At 37.2% G+C, this 24,216-nt stretch overlaps 1 protein-coding gene across 1 annotated transcript in view; it reads right to left on the reverse strand.

The window, feature by feature from the left end:
• Positions 1–1,553: 1,553 nt before the first annotated feature.
• LOC117316776 (nitrogen catabolic enzyme regulatory protein-like) overlaps positions 1,554–24,216 on the reverse strand; it is a 54,180-nt gene continuing 31,517 nt past the window's right edge. The window contains exons 4-7 of the mRNA XM_033871547.1: positions 23,205–23,255; positions 12,491–12,625; positions 12,108–12,375; positions 1,554–2,642 (exon numbers count right to left, since the gene is read on the reverse strand). Coding sequence (XP_033727438.1) covers positions 2,287–2,642; positions 12,108–12,375; positions 12,491–12,625; positions 23,205–23,255 — 810 coding nt within the window. The 3' untranslated portion in view covers positions 1,554–2,286. The remainder of the gene's footprint in view (positions 2,643–12,107; positions 12,376–12,490; positions 12,626–23,204; positions 23,256–24,216) is intronic.

Below are 24,216 nucleotides of genomic sequence, written 5' to 3' on the forward strand. Positions count from 1 at the left end.
AAAGTCAATGGACGACTCCTGGCGTCAAACATGTTGTTATATGAAATACGACGTCATAGAAACCAATAACGATTTTCGACGTCATAAAAAAAAATTAATTGAAAGTTTACGTAATAAAAGACAATTAACGACTCACAGCGTCATGAAAAGTTAACGAACGTCATTTGACGTAACATGAATCATTAAACTATTTTGACGTCATATATGAAGATGAACGACACCTGACGTCATAGAAGTTTATAAACTACCAGCAATGCTACATAAGATGCTGATCAATTTCAAACATTAAATAGATCAGTGAAAATGACGTTCAATTTCGAAATTGTCTTCATTAATACAATGTAGTATTTCCGAGAGAGGATACACATTTTACATAAAACAATTTCATGTACGAATTGTGATACCATTAACAGATTTTAGAGCCATTTGAAAATGGTGATATCTACAGGAAGTAATGATTGATGAATATGGCATTAAGATAATAACTGTTATATATACAAGGTTACATTATACATCGTAAGCCACGTGAAAACCACGTGTAGGCCAATGCCGCATATTATGCCATTATCTTCTTGTCTCGTCAATAAAGAATATAAATTATAACACTTTATTTATAACACTTTATCCTAACAAGTTGATGTGCCCCCCCCCCCCCCCCCCCCCCCCACACACACCTATTCCCTCCGTTACATGTCGGTGACAATTCTCTTTACGATTAAGTAGCAAAAATTAATTAAGGTTAAGAAGTATACATACGTTCTGAATGGATAAATATTCCACGGACCACAGTTATGTCTTGGTTAGAATGGATATTTTAGCTCTATACTTCTACCCCAATACGAGATGATTTTCTTCCCTACTTAGAGTTGATAACACACACTTAGGAAGGCACATTTTAACCCCCCCCCCCCCCCCCCCCCCCCCCCCCCACCCGTCCTGAGTACATGCCAAATCCCATATAAGACATTTGTTGATTTGTTGATGCGCACCCGAGTGAAAAAGGGGGTTTTCGAACTTAATACATGTTCATAGAAAACCACTTCAATTGCCAAGAATGTTATATATAGATACTTATATATAACTGATAATTAAAACAATACGATAAATTTCAAAACCACCAAAATGTCTCATAATATGGTTAGAGATCCCTTATTTACCTAGATACCCTGAACATTGGCTGATATCACAAATATGGCTATCGTATCAGAATCTCTCCTTTGTTCACGTGATGCACATTGGTTTTTTTGGGCAATGACGACTAAATGCTATTTGTAATTCAAGGGTCAAAGGTCAACATAAAGGACCTTCAATAGCCATTTTTATACATAATACTGTCGTATGTTACAACGGACTTCGAGTGATTTTCATACCACCAACATGTATACTATCGTTACAAGGTAATGGAATTCCTGAGAGTGAACATAAGCGATATGTGTGCTTATTCTTCTTCTTACAAATACCTTCAAATGACGCTCACCGAACACACCACCAATAACATAACTCGTGGAAACTACAATGGGTAATATTTGTACTGGAGTTACCCCCCCCCCCCACCCCCTGATATTTTTTCCGATTCCCCCATTAACGTAAAAAAAAAACTACGAAGAAAAGTGAATCTAACACAATATTTTGAAAACAGGAAAATACTTGTAATATTCAGTTATTCTTTTAAAGGGGCGGGGTTGAGCATTTTACTTTAGGCGCTTGAAACAATGGCGCCTGTACAATGGCGCATCTAGCAATGACACCCATATCGGTGTGTGACGTAACACGGATACCTGCTCAAATATACAATATACCTATAAACATTTAGATATGTTTTCCATTCCAGATTTTATAACTGAGAAAAATCGCGGGGTGATCCTGTTGGTTTTGGTAATTATATAACTTTCGCTACTTAAATGGCACTATTCTGAATATACTGAATAAAAACATAATGTAACAATATCTACTGGTTCAAGTGACCAGTGAGCAATGGAGGATGAAGAGACCTTCTTTGAACTACGAAAAGGTAAAACAAAGGCGCATCCCTCGCCCGCTACTCGGAACCCATGTTACGTCAAACATGACACTTTATTGGTTTCTATTAAACTCAAAGTAAGGTTGTACAAGTCTTTAAATTAACTGATGGCGGCACTAAACTGTGTTTCACATGAAAACTTTTCTGCAAGCATGTCCACAAAGTATCTTACTGTTGAGTAAAGAAAGTATGCAGTACCAATATGCTTCCATCCACATCCGTTTAACTTTTATACACATGCGCCACAATCGCAATGGCATTATAGATTAGTTTTGTGTCACGATGGCTGCCTTGAGCTGAACTATGTCACCTCCAGGTGGCGCTTCCTCAGGCGATGCCCGCAAATTCGTTTCCGATTCAATACCAATAGAAACAGGGATAGCTTTCGGTGGTGATGGTTCAAAAATGTGCGGTTCTTGCTTCAGAACGAGGTTCTGGTTCATGGCTAAGGCGCGTTCGATACTGTAGTCTGGACTTAAATGGTGAATGGAGGGAAGAACACCAGGGGGCGGGCTGCCGACCTGGAGGAGGGCGGGAGGAGGGGTACTAAGGGCTGCTAGTACTGAGCCATGTGTCTGGTATAGGTTATGGTAAGATGACATCAGCGGCTTCATCTCTGTCACTGGAAATAAAAGAACCAAATAAGAAAATAAAAATCTAATTATTGAATTAATGTTTTCTATTCTGGATGTTAAAAAATAAATGTAATGTACTGTATAGCATCTGGGGACATACATATACCTTATATACAGTCTGGGGACATACATACACCTTATATACAGTCTGGGGACATACATACACCTTATATACAGTCTGGGGACATACATACACCTTATATACAGTCTGGGGACATATACCTTATATACAGTCTGGGGACATATACCTTATATACAGTCCGGGGACATACATACACCTTATATACAGTCTGGGGACATACATACACCTTATATACAGTCTGGGGACATACATACACCTTATATACAGTCTGGGGACATACATATACCTTATATACAGTCTGGGGACATACACCTTATATACAGTCTGGGGACATACATACACCTTATATACAGTCTGGGGACATATACCTTATATACAGTCTGGGGACATACATACACCTTATATACAGTCTGGGGACATACACCTTATATACAGTCTGGGGACATACATACACCTTATATACAGTCTGGGGACATACATATACCTTGTATACAGTCTGGGGACATACATATACCTTATATACAGTCTGGGGACATACACCTTATATACAGTCTGGGGACATACATACACCTTATATACAGTCTGGGGACATACATACACCTTATATACAGTCTGGGGACATACATACACCTTATATACAGTCTGGGGACATACATACACCTTATATACAGTCTGGGGACATACATATACCTTATATACAGTCTGGGGACATACATATACCTTATATACAGTCTGGGGACATACATATACCTTATATACAGTCTGGGGACATACATATACCTTATATACAGTCTGGGGACATACATACACCTTATATACAGTCTGGGGACATACATACACCTTATATACAGTCTGGGGACATACATATACCTTATATACAGTCTGGGGACATACATATACCTTATATACAGTCTGGGGACATACACCTTATATACAGTCTGGGGACATACACCTTATATACAGTCTGGGGACATACATACACCTTATATACAGTCTGGGGACATACATATACCTTATATACAGTCTGGGGACATACATACACCTTATATACAGTCTGGGGACATACATATACCTTATATACAGTCTGGGGACATACATATACCTTATATACAGTCTGGGGACATACATATACCTTATATACAGTCTGGGGACATACATATACCTTATATACAGTCTGGGGACATACATATACCTTATATACAGTCTGGGGACATACATACACCTTATATACAGTCTGGGGACATACATACACCTTATATACAGTCTGGGGACATACACCTTATATACAGTCTGGGACATACACCTTATATACAGTCTGGGGACATACATACACCTTATATACAGTCCGGGGACATACACCTTATATACAGTCTGGGGACATACACCTTATATACAGTCTGGGACATACACCTTATATACAGTCTGGGGACATACATACACCTTATATACAGTCTGGGGACATACATACACCTTATATACAGTCTGGGGACATACATACACCTTATATACAGTCTGGGGACATACCTACACCTTATATACAGTCTGGGGACATACACCTTATATACAGTCTGGGACATACACCTTATATACAGTCTGGGGACATACATACACCTTATATACAGTCTGGGGACATATACCTTATATACAGTCTGGGGACATATACCTTATATACAGTCTGGGGACATACATACACCTTATATACAGTCTGGGGACATACATATACCTTATAGACAGTCTGGGACATACATACACCTTATATACAGTCTGGGGACATACACCTTATATACAGTCTGGGGACATACATATACCTTATATACAGTCTGGGGACATATACCTTATATACAGTTTGGGGACATATATACACCTTATATACAGTCTGGGGACATACATATACCTTATATACAGTCTGGGGACATACATATACCTTATATACAGTCTGGGGACATACATATACCTTATATACAGTCTGGGGACATACATACACCTTATATACAGTCTGGGGACATACATACACCTTATATACAGTCTGGGGACATACATATACCTTATATACAGTCTGGGGACATACATATACCTTATATACAGTCTGGGGACATACATATACCTTATATACAGTCTGGGGACATACATATACCTTATATACAGTCTGGGGACATACATATACCTTATATACAGTCTGGGGACATACATATACCTTATATACAGTCTGGGGACATACATACACCTTATATACAGTCTGGGGACATACATACACCTTATATACAGTCTGGGGACATACATATACCTTATATACAGTCTGGGGACATACATACACCTTATATACAGTCTGGGGACATACATATACCTTATATACAGTCTGGGGACATATACCTTATATACAGTCTGGGGACATACATATACCTTATATACAGTCTGGGGACATACATATACCTTATATACAGTCTGGGGACATATACCTTATATACAGTCTGGGGACATACATATACCTTATATACAGTCTGGGGACATACATACACCTTATATACAGTCTGGGGACATATACCTTATATACAGTCTGGGGACATACATATACCTTATATACAGTCTGGGGACATACATATACCTTATATACAGTCTGGGGACATACATACACCTTATATACAGTCTGGGGACATACATACACCTTATATACAGTCTGGGGACATACATATACCTTATATACAGTCTGGGGACATACATATACCTTATATACAGTCTGGGGACATATACCTTATATACAGTCTGGGGACATACATACACCTTATATACAGTCTGGGGACATACATATACCTTATATACAGTCTGGGGACATACACCTTATATACAGTCTGGGGACATACATACACTTGATATACAGTCCGGGGACATACATATACCTTATATACAGTCTGGGGACATACATATACCTTATATACAGCCTGGGGACATACACCTTATATACAGTCTGGGGACATACATATACCTTATATACAGTCTGGGACATACATATACCTTATATACAGTCTGGGGACATACACCTTATATACAGTCTGGGGACATACATATACCTTATATACAGTCTGGGGACATACATATACCTTATATACAGTCTGGGGACATACATACACCTTATATACAGTCTGGGGACATACATAAACCTTATATACAGTCTGGGGACATACATACACCTTATATACAGTCTGGGGACATACATATACCTTATATACAGTCTGGGGACATACATATACCTTATATACAGTCTGGGGACATACACCTTATATACAGTCTGGGGACATACATATACCTTATATACAGTCTGGAGACATACATATACCTTATATACAGTCTGGGGACATACACCTTATATACAGTCTGGGGACATATACCTTATATACAGTCTGGGGACATACATACACCTTATATACAGTCTGGGGACATACATACACCTTATATACAGTCTGGGGACATACATATACCTTATATACAGTCTGGGGACATACATATACCTTATATACAGTCTGGGGACATACATATACCTTATATACAGTCTGGGGACATACATATACCTTATATACAGTCTGGGGACATACATACACCTTATATACAGTCTGGGGACATACATATACCTTATATACAGTCTGGGGACATACATACACCTTATATACAGTCTGGGGACATATACCTTATATACAGTCTGGGGACATACATATACCTTATATACAGTCTGGGGACATATACCTTATATACAGTCTGGGGACATACATATACCTTATATACAGTCTGGGGACATACATATACCTTATATACAGTCTGGGGACATACATATACCTTATATACAGTCTGGGGACATACATACACCTTATATACAGTCTGGGGACATACATATACCTTATATACAGTCTGGGGACATACACCTTATATACAGTCTGGGGACAGACATATACCTTATATACAGTCTGGGGACATACATACACCTTATATACAGTCTGGGGACATACATACACCTTATAGACAGTCTGGGGACATACACCTTATATACAGTCTGGGGACATACACCTTATATACAGTCTGGGGACATACATACACCTTATATACAGTCCGGGGACATACATATACCTTATATACAGTCTGGGGACATACATACACCTTATATACAGTCTGGGGACATACATACACCTTATATACAGTCTGGGGACATACATACACCTTATATACAGTCTGGGGACATACATATACCTTATATACAGTCTGGGGACATACATACACCTTATATACAGTCTGGGGACATACACCTAATATACAGTCTGGGGACATACATACACCTTATATACAGTCCGGGGACATACATACACCTTATATACAGTCTGGGGACATACATACACCTTATATACAGTCTGGGGACATATACCTTATATACAGTCTGGGGACATACACCTTATATACAGTCTGGGGACATACATATACCTTATATACAGTCTGGGGACATACACCTTATATACAGTCTGGGGACATACACCTTATATACAGTCTGGGGACATACATATACCTTATATACAGTCTGGGGACATACACCTGATATACAGTCTGGGGACATACACCTTATATACAGTCTGGGGACATATACCTTATATACAGTCTGGGGACATACATACACCTTATATACAGTCTGGGGACATACATATACCTTATATACAGTCTGGGGACATACATACACCTTATATACAGTCTGGGGACATATACCTTATATACAGTCTGGGGACATACATATACCTTATATACAGTCTGGGGACATACATATACCTTATATACAGTCTGGGGACATACATACACCTTATATACAGTCTGGGGACATACATACACCTTATATACAGTCTGGGGACATACATATACCTTATATACAGTCTGGGGACATACATATACCTTATATACAGTCTGGGGACATATACCTTATATACAGTCTGGGGACATACATACACCTTATATACAGTCTGGGGACATACATATACCTTATATACAGTCTGGGGACATACACCTTATATACAGTCTGGGGACATACATACACTTGATATACAGTCCGGGGACATACATATACCTTATATACAGTCTGGGGACATACATATACCTTATATACAGCCTGGGGACATACACCTTATATACAGTCTGGGGACATACATATACCTTATATACAGTCTGGGACATACATATACCTTATATACAGTCTGGGGACATACACCTTATATACAGTCTGGGGACATACATATACCTTATATACAGTCTGGGGACATACATATACCTTATATACAGTCTGGGGACATACATACACCTTATATACAGTCTGGGGACATACATAAACCTTATATACAGTCTGGGGACATACATACACCTTATATACAGTCTGGGGACATACATATACCTTATATACAGTCTGGGGACATACATATACCTTATATACAGTCTGGGGACATACACCTTATATACAGTCTGGGGACATACATATACCTTATATACAGTCTGGAGACATACATATACCTTATATACAGTCTGGGGACATACACCTTATATACAGTCTGGGGACATATACCTTATATACAGTCTGGGGACATACATACACCTTATATACAGTCTGGGGACTTACATACACCTTATATACAGTCTGGGGACATACATATACCTTATATACAGTCTGGGGACATACATATACCTTATATACAGTCTGGGGACATACATATACCTTATATACAGTCTGGGGACATACATATACCTTATATACAGTCTGGGGACATACATACACCTTATATACAGTCTGGGGACATACATATACCTTATATACAGTCTGGGGACATACATACACCTTATATACAGTCTGGGGACATATACCTTATATACAGTCTGGGGACATACATATACCTTATATACAGTCTGGGGACATATACCTTATATACAGTCTGGGGACATACATATACCTTATATACAGTCTGGGGACATACATATACCTTATATACAGTCTGGGGACATACATAAACCTTATATACAGTCTGGGGACATACATACACCTTATATACAGTCTGGGGACATACATATACCTTATATACAGTCTGGGGACATACACCTTATATACAGTCTGGGGACAGACATATACCTTATATACAGTCTGGGGACATACATACACCTTATATACAGTCTGGGGACATACATACACCTTATAGACAGTCTGGGGACATACACCTTATATACAGTCTGGGGACATACACCTTATATACAGTCTGGGGACATACATACACCTTATATACAGTCCGGGGACATACATATACCTTATATACAGTCTGGGGACATACATACACCTTATATACAGTCTGGGGACATACATACACCTTATATACAGTCTGGGGACATACATACACCTTATATACAGTCTGGGGACATACATATACCTTATATACAGTCTGGGGACATACATACACCTTATATACAGTCTGGGGACATACACCTAATATACAGTCTGGGGACATACATACACCTTATATACAGTCCGGGGACATACATACACCTTATATACAGTCTGGGGACATACATACACCTTATATACAGTCTGGGGACATATACCTTATATACAGTCTGGGGACATACACCTTATATACAGTCTGGGGACATACATATACCTTATATACAGTCTGGGGACATACACCTTATATACAGTCTGGGGACATATACCTTATATACAGTCTGGGGACATATACCTTATATACAGTCTGGGGACATACATATACCTTATATACAGTCTGGGGACATACACCTTATATACAGTCTGGGGACATACATACACCTTATATACAGTCTGGGGACATACATACACCTTATATACAGTCTGGGGACATACATATACCTTATATACAGTCTGGGGACATACACCTTATATACAGTCTGGGGACATACACCTTATATACAGTCTGGGGACATATACCTTATATACAGTCTGGGGACATACACCTTATATACAGTCTGGGGACATATACCTTATATACAGTCTGGGGACATACATATACCTTATATACAGTCTGGGGACATACACCTTATATACAGTCTGGGGACATACATACACCTTATATACAGTCTGGGGACATACACCTTATATACAGTCTGGGGACATACACCTTATATACAGTCTGGGGACATACATATACCTTATATACAGTCTGGGGACATACATATACCTTATATACAGTCTGGGGACATATAGCTTATATACAGTCTGGGGACATACATATACCTTATATACAGTCTGGGGACATACATACACCTTATATACAGTCTGGGGACATACATACACCTTATATACAGTCTGGGACATACATATACCTTATATACAGTCTGGGGACATACATACACCTTATATACAGTCTGGGGACATACATATACCTTATATACAGTCTGGGGACATACATACACCTTATATACAGTCTGGGGACATATACCTTATATACAGTCTGGGGACATACACCTTATATACAGTCTGGGGACATACATATACCTTATATACAGTCTGGGGACATACATACCTTATATACAGTCTGGGGACATACATATACCTTATATACAGTCTGGGGACATACATATACCTTATATACAGTCTGGGGACATACATATACCTTATATACAGTCTGGGGACATACATATACCTTATATACAGTCTGGGGACATACATATACCTTATATACAGTCTGGGGACATACATACACCTTATATACAGTCTGGGGACATACATACACCTTATATACAGTCTGGGGACATACATACACCTTATATACAGTCTGGGGACATACATATACCTTATATACAGTCTGGGGACATACACCTTATATACAGTCTGGGGACATACATATACCTTATATACAGTCTGGGGACATACATATACCTTATATACAGTCTGGGGACATACATATACCTTATATACAGTCTGGGGACATACATATACCTTATATACAGTCTGGGGACATACATATACCTTATATACAGTCTGGGGACATACATACACCTTATATACAGTCTGGGGACATACATACACCTTATATACAGTCTGGGGACATATACCTTATATACAGTCTGGGGACATACACCTTATATACAGTCTGGGGACATACACCTTATATACAGTCTGGGGACATACATATACCTTATATACAGTCTGGGGACATACATACACCTTATATACAGTCTGGGGACATACACCTTATATACAGTCTGGGGACATACACCTTATATACAGTCTGGGGACATACATATACCTTATATACAGTCTGGGGACATACACCTTATATACAGTCTGGGGACATACACCTTATATACAGTCTGGGGACATACATATACCTTATATACAGTCTGGGGACATACATACACCTTATATACAGTCTGGGGACATACATACACCTTATATACAGTCTGGGGACATACATACACCTTATATACAGTCTGGGGACATACATATACCTTATATACAGTCTGGGGACATACATATACCTTATATACAGTCTGGGGACATACATATACCTTATATACAGTCTGGGGACATACACCTTATATACAGTCTGGGGACATACATATACCTTATATACAGTCTGGGGACATACACCTTATATACAGTCTGGGGACATACATACACCTTATATACAGTCTGGGGACATACACCTTATATACAGTCTGGGGACATACATATACCTTATATACAGTCTGGGGACATACATATACCTTATATACAGTCTGGGGACATACACCTTATATACAGTCTGGGGACATACATACACCTTATATACAGTCTGGGGACATACATATACCTTATATACAGTCTGGGGACATACACCTTATATACAGTCTGGGGACATACATACACCTTATATACAGTCTGGGGACATACATATACCTTATATACAGTCTGGGGACATATACCTTATATACAGTCTGGGGACATACATATACCTTATATACAGTCTGGGGACATATACCTTATATACAGTCTGGGGACATACATACACCTTATAGACAGTCTGGGGACATATACCTTATATACAGTCTGGGGACATACACCTTATAGACAGTCTGGGGACATACATATACCTTATATACAGTCTGGGGACATACATACACCTTATATACAGTCTGGGGACATACACCTTATATACAGTCTGGGGACATACATACACCTTATAGACAGTCTGGGGACATACATACACCTTATAGACAGTCTGTCATATGGATTTTCAAATCATATATTTGACGGTTGCATATTTAGTCATTATTATCATCAGGTATAACCCCTAGGTTTTATCATATAGTTTTTATGAAGTTTAACTGTACAGAATACATTTGTGAAAACAATTACCTGTGGAGTTGTCTGTCTTTGTTGCTGAGAGGTTTAGCAGACCAGAAGAGGGGGCAGACACGTGAGGCTGGTGATGGTGGAGGGGGAAGTGCTGTTGCTGATTATGTTGTTGTTGCTGATGCTGATGTTGTTGTTGCTGTTGCTGAAGTTGCTGGTGCTCCACGTGAAGTGATACTTCCTTATTAGTCGGTGACTTTTTAGAACTGGTTTTCGGTTTGCGTTTTCGTGTCTGAATGCCATCTTTCTTCATAGACATTGGTCGATTTACCTTAAAAAAAACATATTTCCAAGAACTGAAAATGTCAAGTAATAATTCTGATCACAAATTAGTTTGGCAAGTTGGATTACAATAACGAACCAAATAGCGACACGGTTGCGCTTACCTGGTGTAGTTTGTAGTAGAGACCACACGCGTTACATACGGGTTCTCCTTCTCCGTTCCGCCGCCAGAGAGTGGTAGTAGTGGTCCCACAATTCACACAAGCCAACCCCATCCGGTTCCGGTTGTTGTTGTTCGCCTGTAATGATAAACATTGACATGTAGTGTAATGATAAACATTGACATGTACTGTAATGATAAACATTGACATGTACTGTAATGATAAACATTGACATGTAGTGTAATGATAAACATTGACATGTACTGTAATGATAAACATCGACATGTACTGTAATGATAAACATTGACATGTACTGTAATGATAAACATTGACATGTACTGTAATGATAAACATTGACATGTAGTGTAATGATAAACATTGACATGTAGTGTAATGATAAACATTGACATGTACTGTAATGATAGACATTGACATGTACTGTAATGATAAACATTGACATGTAGTGTAATGATAAACATTGACCTGTACTTCAATGATAAACATTGACATGTACTGTAATGATAAACATTGACATGTACTGTAATGATAAACATTGACATGTAGTGTAATGATAAACATTGACATGTAGTGTAATGATAAACATTGACATGTACTGTAATGATAAACATTGACATGTACTGTAATGATAAACATTGACATGTAGTGTAATGATAAACATTGACATGTACTGTAATGATAAACATTGACATGTACTGTAATGATAAACATTGACATGTACTGTAATGATAAACATTGACATGTAGTGTAATGATAAACATTGACATGTACTGTAATGATAAACATTGACATGTACTGTAATGATAAACATTGACATGTACTGTAATGATAAACATTGACATGTATTGTAATGATAAACATTGACATGTACTGTAATGATAAACATTGACATGTACTGTAATGATAAACATTGACATGTACTGTAATGATATACATTGACATGTACTGTAATGATAAACATTGACATGTACTGTAATGATAAACATTGACATGTAGTGTAATGATAAACATTGACATGTACTGTAATGATATACATTGACATGTACTGTAATGATAAACATTGACATGTACTGTAATGATAAACATTGACATGTAGTGTAATGATAAACATTGACATGTAGTGTAATGATAAACATTGACATGTACTGTAATGATAAACATTGACATGTACTGTAATGATAAACATTGACATGTAGTGTAATGATAAACATTGACATGTACTGTAATGATAAACATTGACATGTACTTTAATGATAAACATTGACATGTAGTGTAATGATAAACATTGACATGTATTGTAATGATAAACATTGACATGTACTGTAATGATAAACATTGACATGTACTGTAATGATAAACATTGACATGTACTGTAATGATAAACATTGACATATAGTGTAATGATAAACATTGACATGTACTGTAATGATAAACATTGACATGTACTGTAATGATAAACATTGACATGTACTGTAATGATAAACATTGACATGTAGTGTAATGATAAACATTGACATGTACTGTAATGATAAACATTGACATGTACTGTAATGATAAACATTGACATGTACTTAAATGATAAACATTGACATGTACTGTAATGATAAACATTGACATGTACTGTAATGATAAACATTGACATGTAGTGTAATGATAAACATTGACATGTACTGTAATGATAAACATTGACATGTATTGTAATGATAAACATTGACATGTACTGTAATGATAAACACTGACATGTACTGAAATGATAAACATTGACATGTACTGTAATGATAAACATTGACATGTAGTGTAATGATAAACATTGACATGTACTGTAATGATAAACATTGACATGTACTTCAATGATAAACATTGACATGTACTGTAATGATAAACACTGACATGTACTGTAATGATAAACATTGACATGTACTGTAATGATAAACATTGACATGTACTGTAATGATAAACATTGACATGTACTGTAATGATATAATATGATAGTTAATCTATTTCGTTTGTTATATGCGCTTCAGTGACAAAGAAGGGAATCCCCGACATGGTCTCACATTAGGCGCCTCTTATAACTATCAAACGGAAATGGAGCGGTTATATGTAGATGACTACTAAGATATGTCATCAGACAGACCTATCGCTCCGGTATGTGGACTATGATATGTGTTTATATTGCCATTCACATTATCGAATAAAAAGTCAAGACAGTTCGATGGTTATATAAACCAATAAAAATCACATATACGCATATTCCAACACAGTATGGACCTTTTCAACGTAAAACCCATCTAATACACATCATAACGTTAGACCAAGAATAATGTCGCCATGAAAAAAATTGATAAAAATAACAACTTTCAAGACCTGAACATACCCAATCGAAACACTATCACATTTTTTTGGTACCCACTTCTAAAGTGCAATTCATTTAAGTAATATCAACGTGCAAAGTCTGAAAGAAGTCTGAATGAATATAGGTCATTGCTACCTACCATTATACTTTGACATTTTGGCCTTACTCTTAAAAGACGAAAGGCATAAATTAAGGTTATTGCTACCTACACGTAAAAAAACTTAGGAAGTTTGATCTGAGATTCTTAAAAGGTGAACGAAAGAACGTGAAGCGTAAGGAACTGATAACATACTTTATCGAAGTATATAATAGACGTTTATAAAATAATGCACGCGCGATAATATATGTATATCCGCGTGCTAGCATGTACAAAGCTTCCATGAAGCCATGCTCTGAGTTAAAAAAAAATCTGCTTTAACATTTCTGCATTTTTCATTTTCAATAAACCGATACGCATTTACAGCAAAAATGTACATAACTGTCTATCATTCTTGTCAAAAGGGTAGTGTAACGCGAGGAGAGCGTACTGAGCTGGTTTGTTTGAAGATACGCCTCATAAATTACGCGCGTGCGTTTGTACATGGCATGACGAATTCGCGTAAATATTTATCAAAGTTTCGACTTTTTCCAGATATGTGTACCGTATTATGTATCCAATGTAGATTAGGTAAACGCGTGTTAGCGTCGTATACTGGTGTCGTTTTGTCGATAATTGGGCCTACTCAGTCTAGAGAGAGATCTTCACCTGTCTATCAGTTCGTCTACTTAAAAATATTTGAGACAAATCATAAGAAAATATTTCCGATCTTGAAAACAATCTGCAAAATGAAAAAAAATGGTTCGCTTTATATCCCGCCAAAATATTAAAACTGCCATCGGCCTTGTGATAAAGGGAGATAACCGGGCGTCAATGACCTCGTGTTTCTGACATTTAACTCACGGATACAATAAAGAAAATTCTAAACAGGTAATCTTGGACAATACACTTTCACATGGATAAAGAGTGCCAGACAAGTTATAAATCACTCGATCCTGTTACAACAGTTACTGCGTTCGTGTATTGTGTCGACACCGTCATATCACGCCTGCCTTTCACCTCGACGACTGGAGTTCGAATCCCCGATCGGATGTGATAGGATATGAGGTTTTCTGCCCGACCATGTATATTTGTTTCGGTATTCCGGTTCCCTCCTATGGTAACATTCTTCCATCCGGGCCAAATGGAGTTAATTAGTTAATTTCCGAGATTCTGTACATACAGGAACCCCGTGTAACAGTGACTTGGACACATTCCACGGGAGATTAAGACCTATCAGTGTAAAGATATTTTTACTGTACGTATGTACATCCAACTAAAATCGTTAAACACCATTCATCATTATATTAAACGTTAAATGATATTTAGCATAAGACCTAACTCGCGTGAAATATACGAGAGCGGAAACAAAACATCGATGCCGTCTTGCGAGGAGAACTCTTCGGTATTAAAGTCTTAAAACTAACCGAGAGACAACTCTTTCATAATCCATGAAAACCGTTAGCAGACAGATATTTAACTCGACTATGTGAAACGAACTTTCTCAGTAAGGTGCCCGGGTCGTCGGAGACGTTTTAAAGATTTGTGTTCATTTTGTATGTTAAAGGCGTTCATGGTATGATTAATCCACTATGATTCAAGGCGATTTATCATACATTATTAGGAAGGATAGTCATTCGTCGCCACAGAGATGTTCCGAACATACTCAGGTTCTGATCGCGAGCTCTCGGCAGCAACCCGCATCCCGGATTTACCACCCAGCGATACACCATCGAAACGGCCAGCCCATCGCCATGGAAAGATGAGATGATAATATACTTCTTATTTGAAATGTTCGAAACATAAAACTGCATCTTTGATATAGCAGTCATTTCCTGGAGAGAGATCTTGAAATATTTCAAACTTGCCGCTGATTACTGCTTCTTAATATTTAATTTAATGTTTTCCTTTGAGACAATTTTATGATTCATTTCCAAAATGAAATCATTTCCGATAGCATGCGTATTCGTCATGTAAGAACAAGGAATTTCTCCTAATTGATTTGCGTTGAACTTTTAAGTCAATACATAAATATCCATATTTTACGTTCATAAAAATAAGATTCGTTAAAAACATGTTCTGGTATCAAATGTGTTGGTGCGAATATTTCGTAATCCTTCTTGCTTTCAATAACTATTTCGACATAGCAATATTCATACAGAATTTCAGCCATGGCATTATATAAGGATTTAGCGCATGTTATTCAACATCCATGCGTGTATGGTTACTTGTACAAAAATCTTATACCCCTAGGGACTTGATCCAGGGTCTATGTATAATTCAGGTTAACTAGTCCCTGTATCATAATGCCGGGATCGTGTCGATATTAAATGTCAAATGATATCCGGGACACATACGTACATGTGTATTACATATACATATATTTACATTATAAAACTTGGAGCAAAGGGATTGGTCACGTGTAACAAGTAATCTTAATACGAGACAACCCACCCAATCTCTCGATATTCGTGGTTTTTAATGTGATTATATCATTAACCAGTATCGTATTTAGGTATGTTTGGAGCCTGTATCAAATATACCACTCCTTACTGTATATATAACGACTGAACAATAGAAAAGGCTACAGTGCATTACACAATACGTACGTTTATCCATGCATTCCACACACATTGCGTTTTTCTTATGTTTTGTGCTACCATTTTCAGCCATTTTGAGTTGCAACTCCAGCGGAAAAACGTTTCCGTCAGTGATACGGCGGAATTGATGATGAATTCGGACCATCCTTTAATTACACTATTTGTTGATAGGACGTTAAAAAGTACTTAACCACGATTGATTCAATGTTTAGTACTAATCGTATAATTTGAAATTCATCAAATAGGTCACTGTTACCATAACGCCTTTCTTCTGTTTCAAATAGCGTAGGACCACTGTGTGAAGCAAACGTTTAGGTGATACCTGATTGCCCTAGCACAGTTCAAATGAAGCGACCAGGATCTTCCCTCTGTTAGTGTCGGAGAGTTAGGCTACCCCCTGTGTGTGTTCATATTGAGCTACATGTGGTCCTCAGTAAGTATTTTGATAGACACTACAGCTGAACTGTAGATACTGTCTATACATGTCAACTGAATTCGATAAAATTACGTAACTGACATGCAAGGCATTTTGCATAGAGAATATCCGGGTCATATGCCAATGTCTGCGTAAGGGGTTGGTGAGTGTTTGTTAAGGGAGGGAGCTAGGTACGGTTTGAGCAAGGCGAGGGGGTGGGTAGTGTGCTGACAATCTCGGTGTCACAGGATGTTCTCGGTCTGTCCTCCAGCTGGTACACCACAAGTTGTCCCGAATCTTCTCGCATAACGACCGACTGTGATGGTGTGTTGCTAGGTTACCAGACAGTGATTACCTCACTTCCTGTCTTGACGGGAAATGTTTATTCACAATTGTACTTATTCAATTTTCACGAAATTTAAAAGAAAAAAAAAGGATTTGATATAAATTCTGATATTGCCAAAATACATGTATGTTGGTTTTCGTTTTTTTCACACTAATGCGTACAGCCAGTGACGAAGTGCCCCGCTTGGATTATGGTTACTATGGTTACTAGACTCGGGCCTAACCCTGATATACATGGGGATTATCCGGATCTTGGAGGGGGGCTACACTGTTAATAGACTATTAATGTCTCGGTAGGGTCAGGGATCCACTCGCGAGTCTTAAAAGGGACCGGGATTAAGGGCGTATTAATTGATATTTAGCACATATTAAAAGGCTAATGACTTGGCCGGGCAGCTGCTACAATGTCGCTGTGACAGTACTTCCGGTACTAGTATTTTAATCAGAAAGAAATACTTATATTATCTAGTGTGTATAAGTCTTGCCGCCATATTATCGTTGACGGTCTTGTACTTTTAGCAAATGAATTTATTATAAAAACAAAAAGAATATTTCAGGGAAAGGGGCGGGGGTGGGGGGTCGAGTGTTGGTTTTTTAACTGGTGGAGACTTTGAGAGGTCGTAAATTACGTGCTCATTTCCTGAATTAATGTTGAGAAAAAGTTCCAGGACAACACATCAATGATACAATCACTGGTTCCAGTGAACTATCTCTCGTTCTATAATATACATGGACAGTGCTGTGGTTGGGACGTGGAGGGTAAACAAATTATACTATCAAGTTATTTTATATCTGGCTTGGTGTGTAATCCCTGCCCAAGCACAATATTTACTTATCCTCGTGTGTACGAAGATGTGGAGATTTCCATCTTGACGTGCGCCTTCATTCAGACGGCTTCGTACTCAACCATCAGTTTATGAGCTCACGGACCAAAACCATCTCGCGGTGTGCCCCGCGTTGAAGAATTTTAGATTTACGCGATAAGCTTTCTTTCACGATATTACTTTACGGCTTTCCTTGGAATGCGTTTCAAATTCGAATGGTAAAAATATTCTTCTGGATAGCCGCAAAGCTACAGGTTATATTTATTTCTAGATGTATTACTATAAGAATCAAATTTTATTTTAATGTTGTTTTCCTTTCGCGAGCCCCTTTCAGCAAGTGTAACGAATACATTGCACTGGGTGTGCATCACATACTGGCCAGGGTGACGGGCCTCCGGGGACGTGTATACCAATCCTATTGAATTTCAATAGCCTTTCTGGGGCTCAAACGGGTTTTGTTTGGAATTTACTTTTATAAAGATTACATTGTAACTATATTGTTCTGATCGTATACTGTCCTTGCCTTTGCGCGAGAAAGACGAAGAAATTGATGTTAAAGAATACTCGATTCTCCGAGGGTGTTATAAAGTCTCTAGTCAGCAATTTGCATTTATAAACTTTTTTCAAAAATAATCATAGAAGAGGTGAATATATCTATATATATTACGTATATATATCATTTTAACAGATTAAATTAACACTTTCATCACTTAAACTGAAGCATGTAAAAATTGATTCATTTCATAGCATAACTGAAAGGTCGAAACCCATCCAAACTAAACACAAATTATAAGAAATTACATTTTAAAACAAATCGTTTAAAGGATATTGTACTCTGAGTCACAATCTATAAATAAATCGTGGTCGGTGAAATTTATACGATTATAGGTCTCGGCTCGTTCGTGAAACGTGATCGTGCAAATAGAGTTACAACGTCAATACCGAAACCGGACACTTAAGTGTAATAAACTGGTCTACATCGCCTAGACAATAGGTGTGAAGTCTCGGAGAACAATGCATTTCTCACCGTCTTAAAAAATGAAAATCAATTTAACATTTTATCCTTTTCAAATAGCATTCATTTCACTTTTGTTGCTAACTTTTTAAATCAAAATTAATTTTCTTTTTATCTGATCAGATTAAAATTCATTTAAATTTTTACTTTGTAAAACGTTTCAGTCAAATTTTTATCGCATCAATTTATAATCAATTTTAAGTTATTTAATCATTCAATTAACGAACAATTTGATTGAACAATGGGCATGACATAATAGTTTCTACTAACCAGTAAATTACTGAAAACAGTAGAAGAAAATCTAATTAAAATCCCACAAAATCCCACAAAATCCTACATTACAAACATTATAGAAAACTGGACTGATGATAGTGTTTCGTGACATTGATCACTATTACACATCACTCCGCCTATTGCTAGATTTCGTCTCACCGACTATAGTCAGTGTTCTGTCGGCCTTAGTTAGTTACTGGTTTACCGCCTACATCACTCCGCCTATTGCTAGATTTCGTCTCACCGACTATAGTCAGTGTTCTGTCGGCCTTAGTTAGTTACTGGTTACCACCTACATTGCTATATTTCGTCTCACCGACTATAGTCAGTGTTCTGTCGGCCTTAGTTAGTTACTGGTTTACCGCCTACACGACTCCTCATTTTTCTAGGTTTCGTCTCGCCGACTATAGTCAGTGTTCTGTTGGCCTTATGGTCACCTACCTTTCGTTACCTTATATAGAGTACTGACCACTAATAAAAATATCACTATTAGGTCATTCAGCGTATGACACGTAATGAGGTCGTTTGTAAGTACACCATTTTGATAATCGTATAACATAACCTATAGTTCTTATCACATCAGATTATAGTTAGACCAATAGTCTAACACTAACATGACTCTCAAATACATGGCTTTAGGGATCTCTATCAAAAGTTTACTGATATGACAAAACCCGAGCAAAAAACAGCACAATAGATTTCGGTTATCTCTTCTTAATTGGTGAATCGCCATTTGAACGGGTATTTAATATTTTGTAAACACACTTTAGGCAATGGAAGAACAGTAACAAAAAGCATCAAAATATGATCTTGGACAATGGAGGCAGTCAATATACAAGCTTCTTGCTAATTGTCTTGAATTTCTCAAAACAACCTGTCCATCAATACACTTATTAAATAACTATAACATTTATTGTTGGTATACCACCATGAGTAATGCTACCAGAACTTATAAAATGAATAATTTTAGTTATACCACAATAAAAAGTAAAACCAAGTTATTTTCTGATAAATATCTAATGAAGATAATAAACCTCTTTGATGTATAAGACACTGAAGAAAGATCTTCGACTGGAGTCGTGGTAGTAGCGACGTCAATCTAAGATGACTATATACTTAGTTTAGACTCTGGAAACATGACTTAGAACTGGCCCGTGGTCGAATAGATAACATCCCAAGCCAACAGTTTGTAAAGTTTTATTATTGAAAACGAAATTAACTTTTTTTTTCTATAAATCACTTTTTATCATCAAATTAGAAAAACGTATCTCGATAAATGGATTTAGATAAGTCATAGGTTGAGAATCCGATTTCCATTTCGTCAGCTGGTAACTCTGAGATTAAACTTCTCTGTTCATAAAACAGTCATTATAACTGAGCGGAGTGGACTTGTATCCAGTATAATATAATACTCTACTTATATTGTTGAACCGTTACGTATGTTTATATGTGTATTGTCACCCAATTACTTACATTTGTATGTAATTATAGAATTGCACAATAAATAACTGGATCTGAAATGGCGTCTGTTGCAATAAAGTAACCCCAACAATTATACCAAACTACTTCATTTGACAGAGGTGACTGTGACGTCACATCTGAAGTGATGTAATAGGAATTCAACCTGCTAGCTGTCATGGATTTACTTTTCGGAGACTAGTTTTTAACCAATCAGAGTGCAGGAAACATGGACATGCTTACATTTATCCGATAATAATTATATTTTCTATTTTTGAACATCGCTGTATCTGGTCGAATGGGTATGCTATTATATAGAGATAAAACAGGCCAGGATCACATTTATATTTACAAACAAATAAAGAAGACAAACAGTATTGTTATCGGTACCCATGTGGTTATTGGCCACATGAGCAAATTGTATCAATAAGTTCGGTACTAACAAAAATCATTCAGGATTCACAATAAAAAACGATAAAATGATAACGCGTGCAATGTTAGGATTTTTGTATTGGCCACTGATCATTGTAAGCATCATTAGGAAACAATTTGTGGTCAGTATAGGTCAAGCAACAAGTTGTCTCTGATAGTATCAAACTCCCTCTTGTATACCAACCTTTATAAACAGCTGGTTTACTGTATCTTGGCCTCCACAAAATTTTAGCCCGACCTAATTGTTTACCTTTGACCTTCTGATATATCCGGGAAGGTTGTGACCACTGGTAGTCTATAAAACCTCTTGTTTACAAGGACAATAAATTGTCCCCTTACATCCCCTTTTTGTATTTGTGTGAGCAGTAAAGCCTAATCGACTCGAGTATAATTGGAATCGGCCGTCATTAACAGGATTAGTGATGTTTAATCAGCATTGTCAACTTTAATCTCCCGACCGTTATATCGATACAAGAAACAGGCACTATATCGTCAGCTTTCTTATTCAAGTTCTCGATATATCAAGTATTTTACTTAGAGAAATTACAGGCACAGGGATTTGCACAAGTTCCCAACACCGCGGTCTGTATGCGTTTTAGAGACACATCATACGGACCGTAGAGCCGAATTCGTACCAATTCACATGTTAACAGGTGGCGAACTGGACTCAAAATGGCGTTCCAAAGTATATCTATATCTATTTATGAACTTTGTGCTTATTTCTAAAATAGTATTGGTCATTAACTATAGGTCTTAATATACCGACAGATGTCGATGATAGTCATATCTACTGCACGCCCACTTGGACATGTGACGAGATGAAAACATACGGAAACTATCACGTTAAAACAAATCTGAATAATACCTTATACCAAGTATAATTAGATATTAAATATTAAACTTACCTTGTCATATTTACTTTCAAATTTCTTTGGTTTTTCGTCCTCTGGCGAGTCCTGGAATATGAAGTAGGAGACTAAATCCACAGACATAGTGTTACGTTACGAGATGCCTGAGAATGTATGACGACGCACTCGACAGGTCTATTTGTTTACAGTATCTAACTGGTCCCTCCCGAGACTCCAAACCACCCTTGCCGAGTGTTGATGGTGAGTAGTAAAATTTCTGAGGGAGTGAAAGTTTCAGTGTGAAGAAATCAGATACCCCTTGCCGGAGTCGAGTCGACATGTAACTAAGCAGTGAGGCCCAATATGGGGTAATTTTAGTTTAAAGAAAAAACTTCATTTCCTTTAAATCGATTTCCCAGGCTATAAAAAACGATTTCGTTTGATGTTGAAATAAATATTAACGAAATTGTAAAGTTAACCTAAATGTGTTCACGTATAACTATATCTACTGCAGTATGAACAATATCTAAAGATGTCATTTTCAAAATTTAACTGTAAGCGGTGCCAATATTCTAGTTCGCTTTGCCCGTGTTTACAAATCTATTTCATTTTAAAATATACATGTAATATATTCCAACAAACAACAACTTGCTTCTTTTCTCTCCCTAGCCTAATTTATTAATATGTATCGACACATCGCGGACAAGTGGAGCGTTTATTTTCAGTGGTGCTGGAATGTCTATGTATATATTGTTTGAAGCCAATGGTAGAAAAGGGATTTAGTAAACTATTTTTTTTTTCAAATTAATAAAAAAAAAATGCTAAAGCACACGCATCACGTATAAAATGGTACATTTTTAATTCATTTTAACAGTGAATTTGTGCAATCATTTCCATGCTCTTTTGTTTATCCATGTAGTTAATGGTTCAACAATAGAACAAAAACCGAATTCATAATGTTATGTTTCTTTCTCTGGTCTCTATCAGGCTTTAGTCATCAACATTAAGGTCAAATTATCAGCTGACATGATTTTCTTATAAATTCTCGGGTTATTTCCCTTTAACAGTC

This window comes from Pecten maximus, chromosome 18 (genome assembly GCF_902652985.1).
Source record: "Pecten maximus chromosome 18, xPecMax1.1, whole genome shotgun sequence".
NCBI lineage: Eukaryota > Metazoa > Mollusca > Bivalvia > Pectinida > Pectinidae > Pecten > Pecten maximus.